We start from the raw sequence: 25,486 nt of genomic DNA on the forward strand, positions 1-25,486 counted from the left end.
TATTATCACCGCCAGACCTACATGCATTCCTCACCGAGTTTTTTGCTTATTCTCTGCTCTGTGTGAATAAGTGTAAGAAAATGAATGCTTATCAGTAGCATATAAATTCAAATTCAAAGTCAGGAATGAAGGTGACACCAAACAAAAACAGACTGTCTACATGGGCAGCTGACATTGTGACACCTTAGCTTCCTGATGGTTCAGTATCACACAAACTTTGTTTCATGTGCAAAATTATTAAAAATCTTGTACACATTACCTTCAGGCTATGTGTATAACTTGTACATGAAACATAAATGGATTTTGAGTTTAGACTTGGGTCCCATCCCCAAGATATCTCATCATCTATCATCCATCATGACAAATATGGAAAACAGGATGGTATGAAAACAAACAGGTTGGAGCTGAGCCATACCTCAACATTTCGAGCATTCAATGGTCTTCCTTAAGAGATACTAATTCTAGCACTCGGTGGGACTGTTTTCCCAGAAAGTGATGGTCACCTTGTCGGATGCCTTGGCATGTTGCTCTCTGATTGGATTGCTTGTCCTGCTACCTCCACCCATTTACAGCGATCTCCACTGCCTGACATGACAAGCAGATGAACCCAGACCTTGAGTTAACATTATTCTTATTCCCCTTCTCTAGGTAAGCTCTCACACTATCACTAAACAATTAAAGCCAAGGGAACTACAGGCAAGTGACATATCATTTAGTGGTAGTGTGAGGGCTTGCCAGAGGAGGGGATTAAGAACAACATTAACACAAGGTCTGGGTTCATCTGCTAGTCAGGTCAGGCAGCAGGGATCGCTGTAAACAGGTGGAGGCATCAGGACAAGCGATTGAATCAAAGAGCAACACGTCAAGGCGTCCAACCAGGTGACCATCACTTGATGGGAATACAGTCCCGCCAAATGCTGGAATCAGTATCTCCTAAGGAAGGTCATTGAACGGTTGAAACGTTGAGGTATGTCTCAGCTCTAACCTGTTTGTTTCCATAGCATCCTGTTATCCACATATCTCATCGTGTATATCCAAATATTCCAAAATCCGAAACACTTCTGGTTCTAGGCAATTCGGATAAGGGAAACTCAACCTGTAATACAATAACACAAATTATTAAGTTGGTTATCACATATACCACAGAAATACTTAATTTCCGCATACCTTATTTCCTAATTCAAGCATGATATGCTTCACTAATGTCAAAACCTAACAAAGATACAGTCTTCAATAAATACCCTGAAAACATATAATGGTTCACCTCATTTGAAGAGACCAAAGTTTCTGGTGAAGATTGTGCATGTGCCACTTTGAAATGACTATAGCAAAATGCAAACTGTATAAAGAATTCACTGCAATGCTTCATTCTCTTAACTGTCCTTTCACCTTCTCTGCATTCTTCTATCATCAAAAGCCCTTCCTTGTTTCAATATTCTTGGAAAAAATAACTACCAGAATGAGGAGACTTCTACAGAAGAAAACTTACCCACTATCTTCAGGTGGGGTACCTACAGAGGGCTGAGGAGGGGGAGGAAGGACTCCTGTGGTTGAACCTGCAAGAAGACCAAGTGAGAACTAGATACTTATTTACCAATAGCTTAAAAATAGCAGCAAAATGGATTTACATCAACAAATTCACAGATACCTCTATTATACCCTTTTAAAATTTTGCAGTCAAATTTTCATTATACGCAGCCAAGCCAAGCTGGCTGTAGCATAAGAATCTCTAGGTCAACATGCTTGTTGGGCAAGGTCCCATTCCTGTCTTGAGAGGACTCTTATAACACCATCACACCAAGATTACTGTTTATACTTGAGTAACCAGTGATTTCTAATGACAGTCGACATAAGAATTTTAGCCAAGTATCCTTCATTTATCATATATCTCATGTAACAGTAAACCTCATTTTTCAAAGGCCAAAGAACACCTAAGTGACTAAGAAAGGAATGCTTCCTATCAAACAAAAAACTCTGAAACAACAATAATAAACCACTGACAAATTTAACAAAATCATATCAGCTGACATGTTTATATACAATATATTATGGGCCAACATCCAGAATTTTTCATAGAGGATGGCTAATGTCATTCACCAGAACTCAGTGCTAAAAGCAGGTATCGATGAAACAGGCATATGTATTGTCATTATGAATGAAACTGTGACCATATCTTAACCATGTTATGGTAAATATGCAAAAATATACTCAAACCAATGGGATAATCGTCATTGATAAACAAAATGTTACACTGTCTGCTGGTGCCAAGTCATCAATTAAAATCTTAATATTTGCATTATAAATACTTTTGGTGAGAGTGGTGAGTGGTGATAGTAAGTGAGCTTGGGAAGGAGACTTGTGTGAGGAAGTAACAACAGAGACTGAATACAGAATGGAAAAAGGTGAGAACAAAGGAGGTATTTCGGGAAGCAGTGATGGCTTGCGCAAAAGATGATTGTGGCATGAGAAGCATGGGAGGTGAGCAAATTAGAAAGGGTAGTGAGTGGTGAGATGAAGAAGTAAGATTATTAGTGAAAGAGAAGAGAGAGGCATTTGGATGATTTTTGAAGGGAAATAATGCAAATGAGTGGGAGATGTATAAAAGAAAGAGGCAGGAGGTCAAGAGAAAGGTGCAAGAGGTGAAAAAGAGGCCAAATGAGAATTGGGGTGAGAGAGTATCAGTAAATTTTAGGGAGAATAAAAAGATGTTTTGGAAGGAGGTAAATAAAGTGTGTAAGACAAGGGAACAAATGGGAACTTCAGGGAAGGGGGCTAATGGGGAGGTGATAACAAGTATTGGTGATGTGAGAAGGAGATTTTGTGAGTATTTTGAAGGTTTGCTGAATGTGTCTGATGATAGAGTGGCAGATATAGGGTGTTTTGGTCGAGGTGGTGTGCAAAGTAAGAGGGCTAGGGAGAATGATTTGGTAAACAGAGAAGAGGTAGTAAAAGCTTTGCAGAAGATGAAAGCAGCAAGGCAGTGGGTTTGGATGGTATTGCAGTGGAATTCATTAAAAAAGAGGGTGACTGTCTTGTTGACTGGTTGGTAAGGTTATTTAATGTATGTATGACTCATGGTGAGGTGCCTGAGGACTGGCGGAATGCTTGCATAGTGCCACTGTATAAAGGGGATAAAAGTGAGTGCTCAAATTACAGTGGTATAAGTTTGTTGAGTATTCCTGGTAAATCATATGGGAGGGTATTGATTGAGAGGGTGCAGGCATGTACAGAGCATCAGATTGGGGAAGAGTAGTGTGGTTTCAAAAGTGGTAGAGGATGCATGGATCAGGTGTTTGCTTTGAAGAATGTATGAGAGAAATACTTAGAAAAGCAAATGGATTTGTACGTAGCATTTATGGATCTGGAGAAGGCATATGATAAGAGTTGATAGAGATGCTCTGTGGAAGGTACTAAGAATATATGGTGTGGGAGGCAAGTTGTTAGAAGCAGTGAAAAGTTTTTATCGAGGATGTAAGGCATATGTACATGTAGGAAGAGAGGAAAGTGATTGGTTTTCAGTGAATGTAGGTTTGCTGCAAGGGTGTGTGATGTCTCCATGGTTGTTTAATTTGTTTATGGATGGGGTTGTTAGGGAGGTGAATGCAAGAGTTTTGGAAAGAGGGGCAAGTATGCAGTCTGTTGTGGATGAGAGAGTTTGGGAAGTGAGTCAGTTGTTGTTCGCTGATGATACAGCGATGGTGGCTGATTCATGTGAGAAACTGCAGAAGCTGGTGACTGAGTTTGGTAAAGTGTGTGAAAGAAGAAAGTTAAGAGTAAATGTGAATAAGAGCAAGGTTATTAGGTACAATAGGGTTGAGGGTCAAGTCAATTGGGAGGTAAGTTTGAATGGAGAAAAACTGGAGGAACCAAAGTGTTTTAGATATCTGGGAATGGATCTGGCAGCGGATGGAACCACGGAAGCAGAAGTGAATCATAGGGTGGGGGAGGGGGCGAAAATCCTGGGAGCCTTGAAGAATGTGTGGAAGTCGAGAACATTATCTCCAAGCAAAAATGGCTATGTTTGAAGGAATAGTGGTTCCAACAATGTTGTATGGTTGCGAGGCGTGGGCTATGGAAAGAGTAGTGCGCAGGAGGGTGGATGTGCTGGAAATGAGATGTTTGAGGACAATATGTGGTGTGAGGTGGTTTGATCAAGTAAGTAATGTAAGGGTAAGAGAGATGTGTGGAAATAAGAAGGGCGTGGTTTAGAGAGCAGAAGAGGGTGTTTTGAAATGGTTTGGGCACATGGAGAGAATGAGTGAGGAAAGATTGACCAAGAGGATATATGTGTCGGAGGTGGAGGGAAGTAGAAGTGGGAGACCAAATTGGAGGTGGAAAGATGGAGTGAAAAAGATTTTGAGTAATCGGGGCCTGAACATGCAGGAGGGTGAAAGGCAGGCAAGGAATAGAGTAAACTGGATCGATGTGGTATACCTGGGTCGATGTGCTGTCAATGGATTGAATCAGGGCATGTGAAGCGTCTGGGGTAAACCATGGAAAGTTCTGTGGGGCCTGGATGTGGAAAGGGAGCTGTGTTTTCGGGCATTACTGCATGACAGCTAGAGACTGAGTGTGAACGAAAGGGGCCTTTGTTGTCTTTTCCTAGCGCTACCTCACACACATGAGGGGGGAAAGGGATGTTATTCCATGTGTGGTGAGGTGGCGATGGGAATGAATAAAGGCAGACAGTGTGAATTGTGTGCATGTGTATATATGTATATGTCTGTGTGTGTATATATATGTGTACACTGAGATGTATGGGTATGTATATTTGCATGTGTGGACATGTATGTATATACATGTGTATGGGGGTGGGTTGGGCCATTTCTTTCGTCTGTTTTCTAGCGCTACCTCACGAACACAGGAGACAGCGACAAAGCAAAATAAAAATAAATATCTCTCTTACCATTTCATTACTTACTCGATCAAACCACCTCACACCACATATTATCCTCAAACATCTCATTTCCAGCACATCCACCCTCCTCCGCACAACACTATCTATAGCCCACACCTCGCAACCACATAACATTGTTGGAACCACTATTCCTTCAAACATACCCATTTTTGCTATCTGAGATAATGTTCTCTCCTTCCACACATTCTTCAATGCTCCCAGAACTTTTGCCCCCTCCCCCATCCTATTATTCACTTCCGCTTCCATGTTTCCATCCGCTGCCAAATCCACTCCCAGATATCTAAAACCCTTTACTTCCTCCAGTTTTTCTCCATTCAAACTTACCTTCCAATTCACTTGTCCCTCAACCCTACTGTACCTAATAACCTTGCTCTTATTCACATTTACTCTCAGAATTCTTCTTTCATACACTTTCATACAGCTTCTGCAGTTTCTCACCCGAATCAGCCACCAGCACTGTATCATCAAATGACTCACTTCCCAAGCTCTCTCATCCATAACAGAATGCATACTTGCCCCTCTTTCCAAAACTCTTGCATTCACCTCCCAAACAGTTAACCCCATCCATAAACAAATCAAACAACCATGGAGACATCACACACCCCTGCAGCAAACCTACATTCACTGAGAACCAATCACTTTCCTCTCTTCCTACACATACAAATGCCTTACATCCCGTTAAACACTTTTCATTGCTTCTAACAACTTGCCTCCCACACCATATATCATATTCTTAATACCTTCTACAGAGCATCTCTATCAACTCTATCATATGCCTTCTCCAGATCCATAAATGCTACATACAAAGCCATTTGCTTTTCTAAGTATTTCTCATACACATTCTTCAAAGCAAACACCTGATCCACACATCCTCTACCACTTCTGAAACCACACTGCTCTTCCCCAATCTGATACTCTGTACATGCCTTCACCCTCTCAATCAATACCCTCCCATATAATCCCCCAGGAATATTCAACAAACTTGTACCTCTGTGATTTGAGCACTCACTTTTATCCCCTTTGCCTTTGAACAATGGCACTATGCAAGCATTCTACCAATCCTCAGGCACCTCGCCATGAGACATACATACATTAAATAACCTTACCAACCAGTCAACAATACAGTCATCCCCCCTTTCTTAATAAATTGCACTGCAATACCATCCAAACACGCTGCCTTGCCATCTTTCATCTTCCGCAAAGCTTTTACTACCTCTTCTCTGTTTACCAAATCATCCCCCTAACCCTCTCACTTTGCACACCACCTCGACCAAAACACCCTATATCTGCCACTCTATCATCAAATACATTCAACAAATCTTCAAAATACTCACTCCATCTCCTCACACCACCACTATTTGTTATCACCTCCCCATTAGCCCCCTTCACTGATGTTCCCATTTGTTCCCTTCGTCTTACACACTTTATTTACCTCATTCCAAAACATCTTTTTAATCTCCCTAAACTTTAATGATACTCTCTCACCCCAACTCTCATTTGCCCTCTTTTTAACCTCTTGCACCTTTCTCTTGACCTCTTGCCTCTTTCTTTTATACATCTCCCACTCATATGCATTATTTCCCTGCAAAAACTGTCCAAATGCCTCTCTCTTCTCTTTCAATAATAATCTTACTTCTTCATCCCACCACCCACTACCCTTTCTAATCTCCCCACCTCCCACGCTTCTCATGCCACAAGCATCTTTTGCGCACGCCATCACTGCTTCCTTAAATACATCTCATTCCACCCCCACTCCCCTTACCTCCTTTGTTCTCACCTTTTTCCATTCTGTACTCAGTCTCTCCTGGTACTTCCTCACACAAGTCTCCTTCCCAAGCTCATTACTCTCACCACTTTCTTCACCCCAACATTCTCTCTTCTTTTCTGAAAACCTCTACAAATCTTCACCTTCGCCTCCACAAGATAATGATCAGACATGCCTCCAGTTGCACCTCTCACCACATTAACATACATAAGCCTCTCTTTCGCACGCCTATCACTTAACACGTAATCCAATAACGCTCTATGGCCATCTCTCTTACTTACATACATATACTTATGTATATCTCTCTTTTTAAACCAGGTATTCCCAATCACTATTCCTTTTTCAGCACATAAATCTACAAGCCCTTCACCATTTCCATTTACAACACTGAACACCCCATGAACACCAAATATTCCCTGAACTGCCTACATTACTCAACTTTGCATTCAAATCACCCATCACTATAACCCGGTCTCGTGCATCAAAACCACTAACACACTCACTCAGTTGCTCCCAAAACACTTGCCTCTCATGATCTTTCTTCTCATGCCCAGGTGTATATGCACCAATAATCACCCATCTCTCTCCATCTACTTTCAGTTTTAACCTTATCAATCTACAGTTTACTTTCTTACACTATATCACATACTCCTACCACTCCTGTTTCGGGAGTAGTGCTACTCCTTCCCTTGCTCTTGTCCTCTCACTAACCCCTGACTTTAATCCCAAGACATTTTCAAACCACCCTTCCCCTTTACCCTTGGGCTTCGTTTCACTCAGAGCCGAAACATCCTGGTTCCTTTCCTCAAACATACTACCAATCTCTCCATTTTTCTCATCGTGGTTACATCCACACACATTCAGAGACCCCAATCCGAGCCTTCGAGGAGGATGAGCACTCCCCACGTGACACGCACATATACATACCTATACATTTCAACGTATACATACATATACATACACAGACATATATGCACATTTATATATTCATACTTGCTGCCTTCATTCATTCCCATCGCCACCCCACAACACATGAAATAGCACCACCCTCCCCACTCGCATGAGGTAGCGCTAGGAAAAGGCAACAAAGGCCACATTCGTTCACGTTCAGTCTCTAGCTGTCATGTATAATGCACTGAACCTACTGCTCCCTTTTCACATCCAGGCTCCAGAAAACATTCCATGGTTTACCCCAGATGCTTCATATGTCCTGGATCAATCCGTTGACAGCACATCCACCCCGGTATACCACATCGTTCCAATTCACTCTATTCCTTTTACGCCATTCAACCTCCAGTATGTTCAGGTCCTAATCACTCAAAATCTTTTTCACTCAATCCTTCCACCTACAATTTGATCTCCCACTTCTCCTTGTTCCCTCTACCTCTGACACATGTATCCTCTTTGTCAATCTTTCCTCACACATTCTCTCCATGTGATCAAACCATTTCAATACACCCCCTTCTGCTCTCTCAATCACACTCTTTTTATTACCACCCATCTCTCTTACTCTTTCATTACTTACTCAATCAAACCACCTCACACCACATATTGTCCTCAAACATTTCATTTCTAACACATCCACCCTCCTCCACACAACCCTATCTACAGCCCATGCCTCGCAACCATATAACATTGTTGGAACCACTGTTCCTTCAAACATATCCATTTTTGCTCTCCACGATAACGTTCTCGCTCTCCTTACATTCTTCAACGCACCCAGAACCTTCGCACCCTCCCTGACCCTGTGACTCACTTCCGCTTCCATGGTTCCATCCAATGGCAGACCCTCTCCCAGATATCTAAAACACTTCACGTCCTCCAATTTTTCTCCATTCAAACTTACCTCCAAATTAACTTGTCTCTCAACCCTACTGAACCTAATAACCTTGCTCTTATTCACATTTACTCTCAGGTTTCTTCTTTCACACACTTTACCAAACTCAGTCACCAACTTCTGCAGTTTCTCACCCGAATCAGCCACCAGTGCTGTATCATCAGCAAACAACAACTGACTCACTTCCTAACCCCTCTCATCCACAACAGACTGCATACTTGCCCCTCTCTCCAAAACTCTTGCATTCACCTCCCTAACAACCCCATCCATAAACAAATTAAACAACCATGGAGAAATCACGCACCCCTGCCACAAACCAAGCTAAAGAATGTATGTTTGCATATACTCAATTAACCCTTGTAAATGGAACTAAAAAAGACCAAATATCGATTACAAGTTAGCATTAACTGACTGGATGATAGATATTGGTAAGTAAATATTCACCAATGTATGTACATGTTCAACAACAATATTTGCAACATGGAAGGGCATGACACACAAATCTACCACTATAAAAATATCAAGATAACAATTCGAAAGATATACCGGCAGGTTTTCTTGGAAGAGGTCGCTGTATGGGTTTAATGTCCTGGCCTTCTTGAGTTTTCTTTGGACTCCCTTGCGTGGTCCCTGAACCAGTAGAAGTGGTGGGTTGCGATGGCTGCAGATCTCCAGAGGATACAGCAACAGCAGTGGTTAAATCAGTTGATGTCAGTGCCGGATCAGGGGTAAAAGAAGCCGGGCCTTCCACCTCAGTAACTTCTAATCTTTTTGATTCAGGTGTAAGTCTCACTGCCTTTGGGTGAAGAATCTTTGGGTCCTGTAAGAGTACACATTATTCCAGTTAAATCCCACAGAAAACTCATGGTACATATGTTACAAATTTTGCTCCTAATTCAAAGGGTCAGTTCCCTTACTTTCTTCTTCTGTAAGTCAGAAATCAAAACATTTATCTTACCATCCATTAAACTGGTTTATCAAAGAAATATATTCTGTGGAAGGTATTAAGAATATATGGTGTGGGAGGAAAGTTGTTAGAAGGAGTGAAAAGTTTTTATCGAGGATGTAAGGCATGTGTACGTGTAGGAAGAGAGGAAAGTGATTGGTTCTCAGTGAATGTAGGTTTGCGGCAGGGGTGTGTGATGTCTCCATGGTTGTTTAATTTGTTTATGGATGGGGTTGTTAGGGAGGTGAATGCAAGAGTTTTGGCAAGAGGGGCAATTATGAAGTCTGTTGGGGATGAGAGAGCTTGGGAAGTGAGTCAGTTGTTGTTCGCTGATGATACAGCGCTGGTGGCTGATTCATGTGAGAAACTGCAGAAGCTGGTGACTGAGTTTGGTAAAGTGTGTGGAAGAAGAAAGTTAAGAGTAAATGTGAATAAGAGCAAGGTTATTAGGTACAGTAGGGTTGAGGGTCAAGTCAATTGGGAGGTGAGTTTGAATGGAGAAAAACTGGAGGAAGTGAAGTGTTTTAGATATCTGGGAGTGGATCTGGCAGCGGATGGAACCATGGAAGCGGAAGTGGATCATAGGGTGGGGGAGGGGGCGAAAATTCTGGGGGCCTTGAAGAATGTGTGGAAGTCGAGAACATTATCTCGGAAAGCAAAAATGGGTATGTTTGAAGGAATAGTGGTTCCAGCAATGTTGTATGGTTGCGAGGTGTGGGCTATGGATAGAGTTGTGCGCAGGAGGATGGATGTGCTGGAAATGAGATGTTTGAGGACAATGTGTGGTGTGAGGTGGTTTGATCGAGTGAGTAACGTAAGGGTAAGAAAGATGTGTGGAAATAAAAAGAGCATGGTTGAGAGAGCAGAAGAGGGTGTTTTGAAATGGTTCGGGCACATGGAGAGAATGAGTGAGGAAAGATTGACCAAGAGGATATATGTGTCGGAGGTGGAGGGAACGAGGAGAAGAGGGAGACCAAATTGGAGGTGGAAAGATGGAGTGAAAAAGATTTTGTGTGATCGGGGCCTGAGCATGCAGGAGGGTGAAAGGAGGGCAAGGAATAGAGTGAATTGGAGCGATGTGGTATACCGGGGTTGACGTGCTGTCAGTGGATTGAATCAAGGCATGTGAAGCGTCTGGGGTAAACCATGGAAAGCTGTGTAGGTATGTATATTTGCGTGTGTGGACGTATGTATATACATGTGTATGGGGGGGGTTGGGCCATTTCTTTCGTCTGTTTCCTTGCGCTACCTCGCAAACGCGGGAGACAGCGACAAAGTATAAAAAAAAAAAAAAAAAAAAAAAAAAAGGAACAAAATACATATCTGAAGAATCTTTTGCCAAACATGTTCATCATTTCTGGCTTTATCAAGGTAGTTCCATGTATAAATAAAGGCCTCATTCCCTTATATCCACTTTTTAGCTGACATGTATAATGCACCAAAACCACAGTCCTCTATAACCACATACCTTCCCATGGTTTCCTCCAGTTACTTCATATGCCCTGGTTAAGTCTACAGACAGCATGTCATCCCCTGTACATCACATTGCTCCAATTCACTTTATCACAAGCACAGTTTTTTCTTTTTCATGTAAGCTGATTTTTGATACATCAATAATCATGTAATATCTTTATCTATGGGAAGGCATACCAAACAAAAGAACTGAACATATGAGAGTTACTGACAATAATATATTCACTGACTACCCAATGTCTTGCCCACTCAAGTTCGTATCCTGGCCATGGCAAGTGGTCCACAGGTAACCCAGCTCTTCAACCTCCCTTAGGGGTTGGTCGATATGCTGGGTACCTGATATGGGGTTGGTATATAGTCATCTCTTTACCATTAACCCAAGACCTCTTTCTACAAAAGAATCCTGGTATGACCCAAGGTCACTTTCAAAGATACCTGTAACCAAAGACTTCCAGAAGAAGGGAAAGGTGGACTCTTAAAGAATGAGGGTAACTTTTTATTCACAAAGTAACTTTAACTATCAGAATCCATAAATACCTAGGGTTGGCTGTATGTACATATGCAAGACTTCTTCTGGAAGTCTTTGGTTACAGTTGTCTTTGAAAGTGACCTGGGGATAGGGGAGAAAGAACACTTCCCACAAATTCCTCATGTGTCGTTGGTGACTAAAGGGGACGGGAGTGGGAGGCTGGAAACCCTTCCCTCCCTGTATTTTAACTTTCTATAAGAGGAAACAGACAAAGGAGTCACACAAGGAATACTCATCCTCCTCAAAGGCTCAGATTGGGGTGTCTAAATGGGTGTGGATGTAACCAAGATGAGAGAAAAGGTGAGATAGGTAGTAGGTTTGAGGAAAGAAACCTGGATGTTTTGTCTCTGAGTAAAACGAAGCTCAAGGGTAAAGGTGAAGAGTGGTTTGGGAATATCATGGGAGTAAAGTCAGGGGTTAGTGTGAGGACAAGAGCAAGGGAAGGAGTAGCACTACTCTTGAAACAGGAGTGGTGGGAGTATGTGATGGAGTATAAGAAAGTAAACTCTAGATTGATATGGGTAAAACTGAAAGTGGATGGAGAGAGAGGGGTGATTATTGGTGCATATGCACCTGGGCATGAAAAGAAAGATCATGAGAGGCAAGTGTTTTGGGAGCAGCTGAGTAAGTGTGTTAGTGGTTTTGATTCATGAGACCGGGTTATAATGACAGGTGATTTGAATGCAAAGGTGAGTAATGTGGCAGTTCAGGGAATAATTGGTGTTCATGGGGTGTTCAGTGTTGTAAATGGAAATGGTGAAGAGCTTGTAGACTTATGTGTTGAAAAAGGACTGGAGATTGGGAATACCTGGTTTAAAAAGAGAGATATACATAAGTATATGTATGTAAGTAGGAGAGATGGCCAGAGAGCGTTATTGGATAACATGTTAATTGATAGGCGCGCAAAAGAGAGACTTTTGGATGTTAATAAGCTGAGAGGTGCAACTGGAGGGATGTCTGATCATCATCTTGTGGAGGCGAAGGTGAAGATTTATAGAAGTTTTCAGAAAAGAAGAGAGAAAGTTGGGGTGAAGAGAGTGGTGAGAGTAAGTGAGCTTGGGAAAGAGACGTGTGAGGAAGTACCAAGAGAGACTGAGTACAGAATGGAAAAAGGTGAGAACAAAGGAGGTAAGGGGAGTGGGGGAGGAATGGGATGTATTTAGGGAAGCAGTGATGGCTTGCGCAAAAGATGCTTGTGGCATGAGAAGCGTGGGAAGGAGTAGCACTACTCCTGAAACAGGAGTAGTGGGAGTATGTGATAGAGTGTAAGAAAGTAAACTCTAGACTGATATGGGTAAAACTGAAAGTGGATGGAGAGAGATGGGTGATTATTGGTGCATATGCACCTGGGCATAAGAAAGATCATGAGAGGCAAGTGTTTTGGGAGCAGCTGAGTGAGTGTGTTAGTAGTTTTGATGCACGAGACAGGGTTATAGTGATGGGTGATTTAAATGCAAAGGTGAGAAATGTGCCAGTTGAGGGAATAATTGGTGTACATGAGGTGTTCAGTGTTGTAAATGGAAATGTTGAAGAACTTGTAGATTTATGTGCTGAAAAAGGACTGGTGACTGGAAATACCTGGTTTAAAAAGAGAGATATACATAAGTATATGTATGTAAGTAGGAGAGATGGCCAGAGAGCATTATTGGATTACGTGTTAATTGATAGGCGTGTGAAAGAGAGACTTTTGGATGTTAATGTGCTGAGAGGTGCAACTGGAGAGATGTCTGATCATTATCTTGTGGGGGTGAAGGTGAAGATTTGTAGAGGTTTTCAGAAAAGAAGAGAGAATGTTGGAGTGAGAGTAAGTGAGACTGAGTGCAGAATGGAAAAAGGTGAGAGCAAAGGACGTAAGGGATGTGGGGGAGGAATGGGATGTATTTATGGAAGCAGTGATGGTTTGCGAAAAAATCTTTCTCACTCCATCCTTCCACCTCCAATTTGGTCTCCCACTTCTCTCTGTTCCCTTCACCTCTGATACATATATCCTCTTTGTCAATCTTTCCTCACTCATTTTCTCCATATGTCCAAACCATTTCAACACATCCTCTTCTGCTCTCTCAACCATACTCTTTTTATTTCCACACATCTCTGTTACCCTTACATTAATTACTCAATCAAACCACCTCACACCACATATTGTCTTCAAATATTTCATTTCCAAACACATCCACCCTCCTCCATACAACCCTAACTATAGCCTATGCTTCCCAACCATATAAAGTTGTTGGAACCACTATTCCTTCAAACATACCCATTTTTGCTCTCCAAGATAATGTTCTCTCCTTCTACACATTCTTCATCGCTCCCAGAACTTTTGCCCACTCCCCCACCCTGTGACTCACTACCACTTCCATGATTCCATCTGCTGCTAAGTCCACTTACAGATATCTAAAACACTTCACTTCCTCCAATTTTTCTCCATTCAAACTTACATTCCAAATAACTTGTCCCTCAACCCTACTGAACTTAATAACCTTGCTCTTATTCACATTTACTCTCAACCTTCTCCTTTTACACACTTTTCCAAACTCAGTCACCAACCTCTGCAGTTTCTCATACGAATCAGCCACTAGAGCTGTCTCATCGGTGAACAACAACTGACTCATTTCCCAAGCCCTCTCATTCACAACAGCCTGCATACTTGCCCCTCTCTCCAAAACTCAAGTATAAACATTTCAACTCACCTGCTCAACAGCTGATTTTTGAAAATCAAAATTTACCGGTTTCAGTCCAGGAGATGATAATGTGCTGGTTGGTGAATCTACGAACTTTGTCCACTGTAAAGAAAAAAGATTATAATGATGTAATATCAACATGAATATACTAATCTATTCCAAATCTGAAAATACTTACTTACTCATGCCATGTAAATTAATTTTCTTTCCCATACCATGCATGTACCCTGGATTTGATCATGAGTCTACATTACCAACTTGCCAGAATAATGATGGACACACTATTTTCCTTATGTATACAAATATTCTAAAAGTTCCATTCAGTATGTTGTAACTGTTGTTTATCGTCACTTCAGCATCAGTCAATTAAGTGAATCTAGCTAATTGTGGAGTTATTTGGATGTGAAACCAAATCACCAATGTTGGGCAAACTTTCATAAAATTGAACATTGTTGTTGTAGAGATGTGAAAAAAGTGACCTTATATGAGTAGATTTATGACATCTAATAACATAAAACTGCTCAAAGTTATAATCATGAGAGTCTTCGACGTAACAAATCAATATGACGGCACACTAGGTCCTTTATACCGCAATGCTCCAATTTGCTCTAACCCATACACATCCTACACCATCCAGCGTGTTCAAGCTTTGGGCACAATACAAATCTTTCACTCCATCCTTCCACCTCATCCCTTGTGTCTCCCTTTTCCTTGTTCCCTTCAATCCCAACATGCAAACTGTCTCAGTCATCCTCTCCATATGTCCAAACCATTTCAGTTCATCCTCTTCAGATCTCTAATACATACCATTTTTTTACTACCACACCTTTCTATTACTCTTTTATTTCTTAATTGATCAAACCTCTGGGCACCAAATGACCTCAAACCTATAATTTCTAACACATTATCCTCTTTACCATAGTTTCATCTACAGCCTAAATCTCGCATCTATACAACGCTAACGAGACAACTACAACATCAAACACACCCATCTTTACCCTTAAAGAGAGTGACCTCTTTTTCAGCACATATCTCAATGCACCCAAGACTTAAAACACAGTTCCTCCAAGATTCCTCTATTCAAACTAACACTGCACTTAACATGTCCCTCTTCACTGCTAAACCTAATAGCCTTTCTTTTATTCGGTCAATCAGCTTCTGCAGTTTCTTGCTTATATTTTCCACCACTGTACTGTCAACAGCAAACAAGAAATAAGTCACCTCCCAGGCTTCAACCTCATCCCCAACAGACAGCATACTTGCCTCTTTCTCAAAAAACCAAGCATTCACCTACTTCCCCATAAACACATTAAACAACCACAAACCTCTGTCACAGACCCACTTTCACCTGGAACCACTCACCCTCCATTCTTCATACTTACATATATGCCTTAATCTCTTGATGAAAACTCTCTTCTGATTTTAGCAACTTCCCTCACACACTTATCTATATATCTGACACCTATTCCCAACAGAAATTTCCTTAAGGGGTTGGCCACAGCAACAGAGTCTCCATAACTAGTCAATTCCAGTGCCACTTCTTAGTTCTAGGTGCCTCAACCCTTAACAGGCCACTGGCAGAGGGCAACTCTAGAGGAGTTTTTGCAGAGGCTCCAACCTAATGTTCCTACTCACCACTTCTTAGCATTCCTTCTTAATGTTACTACCTACTGCTTCTACATAGTACTCCTGCCTAAATGATTTTACAATATTTCATTTCATCACACTCTGTCGGTCTCCTGCATTAGCAAGGTAGTGCAAGGAAACAGACGAAAGAATGGCCCAACCCACCCACATACACATGTATATACGTACACATCCACACACAGCACATATACATATCTATTCATCTCAACATATACATATAAGTATACTTATGTAAGTAGGAGAGATGGCCAGAGAGCGTTATTGGATTACGTGTTAATTGACAGGCGCGCGAAAGAGAGACTTTTGGATGTTAATGTGCTGAGAGGTGCAACTGGAGGGATGTCTGATCATTATCTTGTGGAGGCTAAGGTGAAGATTTGTATGGGTTTTCAGAAAAGAAGAGTGAATGTTGGGTTGAAGAGGGTGGTGAGAGTAAGTGAGCTTGGGAAGGAGACTTGTGTGAGGAAGTACCAGGAGAGACTGAGTACAGAATGGAAAAAGGTGAGAACAATGGAAGTAAGGAGAGTGGGGGAGGAATGGGATGTATCTAGGGAATCAGTGATGGATTGCGCAAAAGATGCTTGTGGCATGAGAAGAGTGGGAGGTGGGTTGATTAGAAAGGGTAGTGAGTGGTGGGATGAAGAAGTAAGAGTATTAGTGAAAGAGAAGAGAGAGGCATTTGGACGATTTTTGCAGGGAAAAAATGCAATTGAGTGGGAGATGTATAAAAGAAAGAGACAGGAGGTCAAGAGAAAGGTGCAAGAGGTGAAAAAAAGGGCAAATGAGAGTTGGGGTGAGAGAGGATCATTAAATTGTAGGGAGAATAAAAAGATGTTCTGGAAGGAGGTAAATAAAGTGCGTAAGACAAGGAAGCAAATGGGAACTTCAGTGAAGGGCGCAAATGGGGAGGTGATAACAAGTATTGGTGATGTGAGAAGGAAATGGAGTGAGTATTTTGAAGGTTTGTTGAATGTGTTTGATGATAGAGTGGCAGATATAGGGTGTTTTGGTCGAGGTGGTGTGCAAAGTGAGAGGGTTAGGGAAAATGATTTGGTAAACAGAGAAGAGGTAGTAAAAGCTTTGCGGAAGATGAAAGCCGGCAAGGCAGCAGGTTTGGATGGTATTGCAGTGGAATTTATTAAAAAAGGGGGTGACTGTATTGTTGACTGGTTGGTAAGGTTATTTAATGTATGTATGACTCATGGTGAGGTGCCTGAGGATTGGCGGAATGCGTGCATAGTGCCATTGTACAAAGGCAAAGGGGATAAGAGTGAGTGCTCAAATTACAGAGGTATAAGTCTGTTGAGTATTCCTGGGAAATTATATGGGAGGGTATTGATTGAGAGGGTGAAGGCATGTACAGAGCATCAGATTGGGGAAGAGCAGTGTGGTTTCAGAAGTGGTAGAGGATGTGTGGATCAGGTGTTTGCTTTGAAGAATGTATGTGAGAAATACTTAGAAAAGCAAATGGATTTGTATGTAGCATTTATGGATCTGGAGAAGGCATATGATAGAGTTGATAGAGATGCTCTGTGGAAGGTATTAAGAATATATGGTGTGGGAGGAAAGTTGTTAGAAGCAGTGAAAAGTTTTTATCGAGGATGTAAGGCATGTGTACGTGTAGGAAGAGAGGAAAGTGATTGGTTCTCAGTGAATGTAGGTTTGCGGCAGGGGTGTGTGATGTCTCCATGGTTGTTTAATTTGTTTATGGATGGGGTTGTTAGGGAGGTGAATGCAAGAGTTTTGGAAAGAGGGGCAAGTATGAAGTCTGTTGGGGATGAGAGAGCTTGGGAAGTGAGTCAGTTGTTGTTCGCTGATGATACAGCGCTGGTGGCTGATTCATGTGAGAAACTGCAGAAGCTGGTGACTGAGTTTGGTAAAGTGTGTGGAAGAAGAAAGTTAAGAGTAAATGTGAATAAGAGCAAGGTTATTAGGTACAGTAGGGTTGAGGGTCAAGTCAATTGGGAGGTGAGTTTGAATGGAGAAAAACTGGAGGAAGTGAAGTGTTTTAGATATCTGGGAGTGGATCTGGCAGCGGATGGAACCATGGAAGCGGAAGTGGATCATAGGGTGGGGGAGGGGGCGAAAATTCTGGGAGCCTTGAAGAATGTGTGGAAGTCGAGAACATTATCTCGGAAAGCAAAAATGGGTATGTTTGAAGGAATAGTGGTTCCAACAATGTTGTATGGTTGCGAGGCGTGGGCTATGGATAGAGTTGTGCGCAGGAGGATGGATGTGCTGGAAATGAGATGTTTGAGGACAATGTGTGGTGTGAGGTGGTTTGATTGAGTAAGTAAAGTAAGGGTAAGAGAGATGTGTGGAAATAAAAAGAGCGTGGTTGAGAGAGCAGAAGAGGGTGTTTTGAAGTGGTTTGGGCACATGGAGAGAATGAGTGAGGAAAGATTGACCACGAGGATATATGTGTCGGAGGTGGAGGGAACGAGGAGAAGAGGGAGACCAAATTGGAGGTGGAAAGATGGAGTGAAAAAGATTTTGTGTGATCGGGGCCTGAACATGCAGGAGGGTGAAAGGAGGGCAAGGAATAGAGTGAATTGGAGCGAGGTGGTATACCGGGGTTGACGTGCTGTCAGTGGATTGAATCAAGGCATGTGAAGCGTGTGGGGTAAACCATGGAAAGCTGTGTAGGTATGTATATTTGCGTGTGTGGACGTATGTATATACATGTGTATGGGGGTGGGTTGGGCCATTTCTTTCGTCTGTTTCCTTGCGCTACCTCGCAAACGCGGGAAACAACAAAAAAAAAAAAAAAAATATATACATATATATATATACACAGACAGACATAGACATATATACATATGTACATAATTCATATTGTCTGCCCTTATTCATTCCCGTCACCAACCCGCCACACATGAAATGAAAACCCCTTCCCCCTGTATGTGCGCGAGGTAGCACTAGGAAAAGACAACAGAGGTCACATTTGTTCACACTTAGTCTTTAGCTGTCATGTATAATGCACCGAAACCACAGCTCCCTTTCCACATCCAGGCCCAACAAAACTTTCCATGGTTCACCCCAGACGCTTCACATGCCCTGGTTCAATCCATTGAAGCACGTCGACCCGGTACACCACATCGTTCCAATTCACTCTATTCCTTGCACGCCTTGCACCCTCCTGCATGTTTAGGCCCCAATCACTCAAAATCTTTTTCACTCCATCTTCCCACCTCCAATTTGGTCTCCCACCTCTCCTCATTCCCTCCATCTCTATTCAGCTTCAACAATGCCCATGGGTAACCAAACTAAAGTTTCACTTATTGACTTTTATTCCTGCTAATGCTAAAGGATTGTATTCAGTTTTTGCCAGGCCCATGGGTCTTCAAACTAACGTTCGACTTTGAAACTTTTATTCTAGCTGACATCATTACTTTTTTCAGCTTTTACGGGGCCCCAGTCATCAAACTAAAGATTCACTTTGGGATTTTATTCTAGCTCACACTACGTGATTCTTTTTAGTTTTTCCATTGCCCAAAGGCCTTCAAACTTAAGCTTCCTTTTGTGAGATTTAATTTAGCTGTCAGAAAATTTCATTCACCTTCTGCAGGGCCTACAGGTTGTCAAACCAATACTTCACTTTGGGACTATTATTGTTCTTAACACCCAACGATATAATTCAGGTTTTGTTGGGCTTACTGGTAGTCAAACATAAGCTTGACTTTGAGACTTTTTTCTAACCAACGCCAGACAATTTTACTGAGGTTAAGCAGGGCCCAAGAGTCCTCAAAATACGATAAGTTTAGGACATTTATTCCAGTTAACATCAGACAATTCTTTTCAGTTTTTGCGGGATCCAACTAAAGCTTCTTTTTGGGACTTTCATCTCATCTTATAATGCCAACTGATTCTATTAAACTTTAACAATGCCCACAGGTCGTCAAACTAAAGCTTCATTTAGTGACTTTTATTCCTGCTAATGCTAGACAACTGTATTCAGTTTTTGCCAGGCCCGAGGGTCTTCAAACTAAAACTGACATCAGGCAATTTTTTCAATTCTTACGGGGCCCAACGGTCACTAAAATAAAGATTCTCCTTAAGACTTTTATCCTAATTCACATAAGATGATTCTGTTCAGTTTCTGCAATGCCCAAAGGTATTCAAACTTAAGCTTCCTTTTGTGACTATTTTTCTAGCTAATGTCAGACAATCTTATTCAGCTTTTGCAGGGCCTATGGGTCATCAAACCAATACTTCACTTTGGGACTATTATTGTTCTTAACGAATTCATTCTGGTTTTGCTGGTCTCGCTGGTTATCAAAATTAAGCTTGACATTTTCTAACTGATGCCAAACGATTTTACTGAGGTTTTGCAGGGCCCAGGGGCCCTCAAAATAGATTGAATTTAGAACTTCTATTCTAATCAAAATCAGATGATTCTAATCAGTTTCTTCAGGGTCCAAGGGTTGTCAAACTAAAGCTTCTTTTAGGGACTTTTATCTAAGCTAATGCCAGCTGAGTTTATTCAGCTTTAACAATGGCTACAAGTAGTCATAGTAAAATTTGAATAAGTGACTTTTATACCTGCTGATGCAAAAGGATTGTATTCAGTCTTTGCCAAGACCATGGGTCTTCAAACTAAAGCTTGTTTTTGGAACTTTTCTTCTAGCTGACCCCTGCCATCTGGCAAAATGATAAGAGCAATACATAGAAGTAGTAGGTTGGAACATTAGGTAGGAGTATTAGGTAGATATAGTCATTAGGAATGTTAGGAAGGAGCATTAAGTAGAAGCAGTCATTATGAACATTAGGTAGGGGCCTCTGAAAACACTGCACTAGACACAAGAGGATAAGAGACAGCACTGGAGTTCCATAGTCATGGAGACTTTATTGCCGTGGCCACCTCCCTGAAGGAGTTCTAGAAGGGAACAGGCATCAAAGATATGGATAGATAGGTAGTAAACATGGCAGTGAATGGAATGATGGAAACTGAAGTGAGTCATATGGTGGGAGAGAGAGAAAAGGTTCTGGGAGCGCTGAAGAATGTGTGGAGCGAGAGATTGCCATCTGGGAGACAAAAACGGGTATATTTGAAAATATGGTTGTCCCAGCAAAATCATATGGATGCAAGGAATGGGATATGGATAAAACTCTGCAGAGAAAAGATGAGTGAGGATATTACATAGTGGGAAGTGGTTTGATCTAGTAAGTAATGGAAGAGTAAAAGAGGTGCAGTAATAAAAAAAAAAGTGTGGTTGAGAAAGCTGTTGAGGGTGTGCTGAAATGATCTGGACACATGAAAAGAATAAGTAATGGAAGGTTGATGAAGAAGATATATGTCAGAAGTGGGGGGAACAAGGAGAAAGGGGACACCATACTGGAAATGGAAATATAGAGAAAACATGATTTTAAGTGATCTGGACCTTAACTAGCAGGAGGGTAAAAGGTGTGTACACGATCGAGTGAACTGGAACAATGAGGTAAACTGGGATCAACATGCTGTCAGAGGACTGAACCAGGGCAAGTGAAGCATCTGGGGTAAACCATGAAAATATCTGTGAGGCCTGGTTGTGAATAAGGAGCTGTGGTTTTCATGCATTATGTATGTATGACAGCTAGAGAATGGATATAGGCAGACATGACCATTCTTAGTCTATTTCTGGCCCTACTTTGCTACACAGGAAATAGCAATCAAGTATGAAAAAATCACCATAACAAAGTGTGTTTGTTAAAATGCACGCTATCAGCAGCATGTTATATATAATGTTTACAACAATTATTAGTTTCTGAATCTGCTTTTAGTATAACACTCCTTTTTCTGGAAAAGCACCTGTTAGTAAATGGTTACTCTGATATATTACATATATCAAATAGCAGATCTCTTACCAACAGTATCATTACAAATTGTTGTTGATCACAGATATAAATATGCATATCGGCAACAACAATCTCACTTCATAATGGTGATTCTGGTAAAAGATTCACAATTTAATATAGTGTATATATTATCATAAAGCAATCATTTACATAAATCTGCATGTAAATGATCAAAAAGAGCATTACAAAATGATAATTCATATATTCATGCACAGATGACTGCAATTTTCACAGTTTCTGGTAATTTATTTTATCTCATACTACCTACTTTCCTTAATGATCATTCTCCAACCACAATGAATGAAAAAATTTACATTTTACACCGTCTAATTCACTTTCAGTGCACAAGGTACAAAATGTGTATTACTGCAACTGAGAGCATAGGGATTACTGGTGTAAAGTAAGGGGAAGGAGGCCACTGAACTTGAGTTGCATGGTTTAACTAGATAATAAGCTTGAAAGGTTGGCGTCCAATTGAACCATAGCATATATCTATAAACCCAATAAATGACCTGATATATACTCAAAATAGATGCCTAAAAAGATTCTTTGTGAATATTCAAACCTTTGGATTAATGCTGTTTCTATGCACTGCTTAAGTATTCTGAAGAATGCACATCAAGACATCCTAGCACAAGTGTTAAGGTTATGGCCTTGATAACCTAAAGCCTCATTTATTCCTCCCACATCCCCTTTAGGCATCTAGTTCATTACGCTTTTAAACACAGGTCCCTTTTGTCAGCCTCCTCATTTATCATTTCTTTATGTCTAATTCATTTCAACACAACCAAGATAAATTTCTCAGTAAGACTATGCTCACAACTACAACTCTCTGAAATGTCATTTCCTTGGCAATCTACCTGCCTCATGGCGTCCACTGTCCACATATACTTCACAGTCAGCCCATCCAACCTTTTCCTTACTTTAACATTCAAGGTCCAAGACTTATATCCCTACAACACTTTGAAAAACTAATATATCTTCAGAGGTACCTATCTTTGCTCTTATATACACTAACATTTCCTTCTACAAACTCTTTAACACACTTGAGACCTTAAACTCCTTCCATCATGCCAGCCCATAAAGTCTTTTCCTTTCTTATACATTCAAGGCCCAAGACTCGTATCCCTATAACACTGTTCAAGACTATTATACCTTCAGACATGCCTATCTTTGCCCTTACAGACACTTACCTTTCCTTCCACACACTTCTTAACACACTAGAAACTTTAAACTCCTTCCGTCCTTGGATTAACTTCAGCACCCCTCCAACCCTGAATCAATCCACTGTCATGTCTACTCCCAGACACCAGAAGCACTCCACTTCCTCTAGATCCTCCTCATTTAAACTATCAAATCAGCCTGTTTCAACCAATCTAAAGCACCTCATTGCCTTATTTGTGTTTACAGTAACTTTTAACATTTGTATTTTTCACAGAAACACTGACACTTAACTATTGAGTTTCTCTCTATATCATACCATCAGAGCCACATCACCTGCAAACAACACGTGATACATCTTCCATGTCCTACGAACACCAGCATAACACAGACCCAACCTTTGCTTTGAGACCCACTCACATTTATCTCCTTGACTAACACATCCATAAATACATTAAACAACCATGTGACACACCATTCTCTTTCCCTTGGCATTTTTCAAAAAATCTCCAGACACTCAGTCCACACATCCTTAATTGTCCAACATAATTTTCAGGGGGTTAAACAATCTTCTTACATTAATTCTCTTGCCCTAACATTCAATTAATTCCATTCAATTACTTACTTTAATTAATTACATTCAATTACTCCTATAGTAGCTTGAAAATAAAAATATAAGCTCCAAATGAGCAAAATAAGACAGTCTGATATATCAATTTTATGAGACACTGTTGATTTATAAAACACACTCTTACCCTTAACCATTCTAGCACTCCTGAGGTCTAAATGTACCTCTAAAAAAGGGATAACTATCTAGAATGGTCTTCTTCTAACTATACCCACCTCCTTATTTCTAGACGGTGAAAGAGGATCAGGAGTTGCCTTGGCACTGGCTTCCGTGTCAGGAACTACTACTGCACCTACTACCACAGATGAGTTGCCAGATGCACCAGAGTTCCCACCCTCAACACCACTGCTACTACTCTTCCGCTATAATAAAACGAACAATTAGATATTTTCTTCATTTTTTTTACGACTGTAAGATGGGTGAATGAGATTATGCAGGAAGACTGAGCTCTTCTGATACCATTTGAAGACTTAATTCTGGACTGCACAAGCTGAAATCTGAAATCTAGGTGAATTAGGGAAAAATATGAAGAGAGGGGACATATGTCAAAGCTTTTATTTGGCAAAATCAGACCTCTTCATATAATATCAAATGACCTTAATCATCCTTTACAATCCAAATTACTTCATCTGGATGTGTACTATGCTGCTCCATGCTATACAATATGCTGGTCTTACTATGTCAATTAGCTTATCTATCTCTAGTCATCTTTTTCGACCACACAATAGAGTGACAAATACAGAAAGCACATGGAATACCATGGTCTATGTGTATCAATAAATTTTCTCAGAGTAACATCCCCTCTATAAATACAAATACACTGTCCTAATGTTAACCCTTTTACTGCATAAATACTTCAGAGATGACCCTCCCAAGGGTAAAGAAAAAGAAAGTTCTATCCAGAAAATTCATACATTACTTATTGGTAAAGGACATACCCAGAAAAGAAATATACCTACCTCTATGCCCACCTAGTAAAGAGTTAAAGGGACAGCATAGGAGGCAGGTCAGTGGTTTGAAGGATGAATATATCCGTAATTAGATAATAGTCATGGCTTCTGTGGGTGTGATTTCACACTAATATACTGAAGACAGTAAACACTCTATAGCATCTTTCTGGGTAACTTCACACACCTAAGCACCCTTAATACATGTACTATTTACATATCATTCAAACATTATCTACAAAGACAGTACTTTGTCTACTAATAAGAAAATATGTGTAAAAAATTCAATCACAAGAAATATAAACATAGGCTACATTAAAAGCTTCATTATTTCAAAGCCTAAATATTAATAATTTCTTTGATATTCTATCTTGAGTGGACACTTGCATATGACATCACAAGTCTTGATGGTTAATTATATATTTCATTTGTCATACTTCACTTGATGGTTAATCATATATTTCATTTATCATACTTAGTAATCATATATTTCATTCATCACACGTAGTCGCAGTCTCCCGTGTTGGCGGGGTAGCGCAAGAATAAACAAACACGCATTTTCATAAAACATGAACATGAGGGGAAAGTATGCAGTCTGTTGTGGATGAGAGAGCTTGGGAAGTGAGTCAGTTGTTGTCGCTGATGATACAACGCTGGTGGCTGATTTGGGTGAGAAACTGCAGAAGCTGGTGACTGAGTTTGGTAAAGTGTGAGAAAGAAGAAAGCTGAGAGTAAATGTGAATAACAGCAAGGCCACATTCGTTCACACTCAGTCTATAGCTGTCATGTATAATGCACCGAAACCACAGCTCCCTTTCCACATCTAGGCCCCACAGGACTTTCCATGGTTTACCCCAGACGCTTCACACGCCCTGGTTCAATCCATTGACAGCACGTCGGCCCAAGTATACCACATCGTTCCAATTCACTCTATTCCTTGCACGCTTTTCACCCTCCTGATGTTTAGGCCCCAATCACTCAAATATTTTTTTCACTCCATCTTTCCACCTCCAATTTGGTCTCCCACTTCTCATTCCCTCCACCTCTGACACATATATCCCTCTTGGTCAATCTTTCCTCACTCAGGGCATCTCTATCAACTCTTATCATATGCCTTCTCCA

At 40.9% G+C, this 25,486-nt stretch overlaps 1 protein-coding gene across 4 annotated transcripts in view; it reads right to left on the reverse strand.

Annotated features, from left to right (window-relative positions):
- The window catches only part of Reps (RALBP1 associated Eps domain containing), a 246,332-nt gene that overhangs the window by 108,628 nt on the left and 112,218 nt on the right, over positions 1-25,486 (reverse strand). For all 4 annotated transcript variants that reach the window (XM_071682715.1, XM_071682712.1, XM_071682713.1 and 1 more), the window contains 4 exons: positions 23,633-23,779; positions 14,156-14,248; positions 9,067-9,340; positions 1,490-1,556 (listed from right to left, as the gene is read on the reverse strand). In XM_071682715.1, the coding sequence (XP_071538816.1) occupies positions 1,490-1,556; positions 9,067-9,340; positions 14,156-14,248; positions 23,633-23,779 (581 nt within the window). The remainder of the gene's footprint in view (positions 1-1,489; positions 1,557-9,066; positions 9,341-14,155; positions 14,249-23,632; positions 23,780-25,486) is intronic.

This window comes from Panulirus ornatus, chromosome 34, assembly GCF_036320965.1.
Source record: "Panulirus ornatus isolate Po-2019 chromosome 34, ASM3632096v1, whole genome shotgun sequence".
In the NCBI taxonomy this organism is placed as follows: Eukaryota; Metazoa; Arthropoda; class Malacostraca; order Decapoda; family Palinuridae; genus Panulirus; species Panulirus ornatus.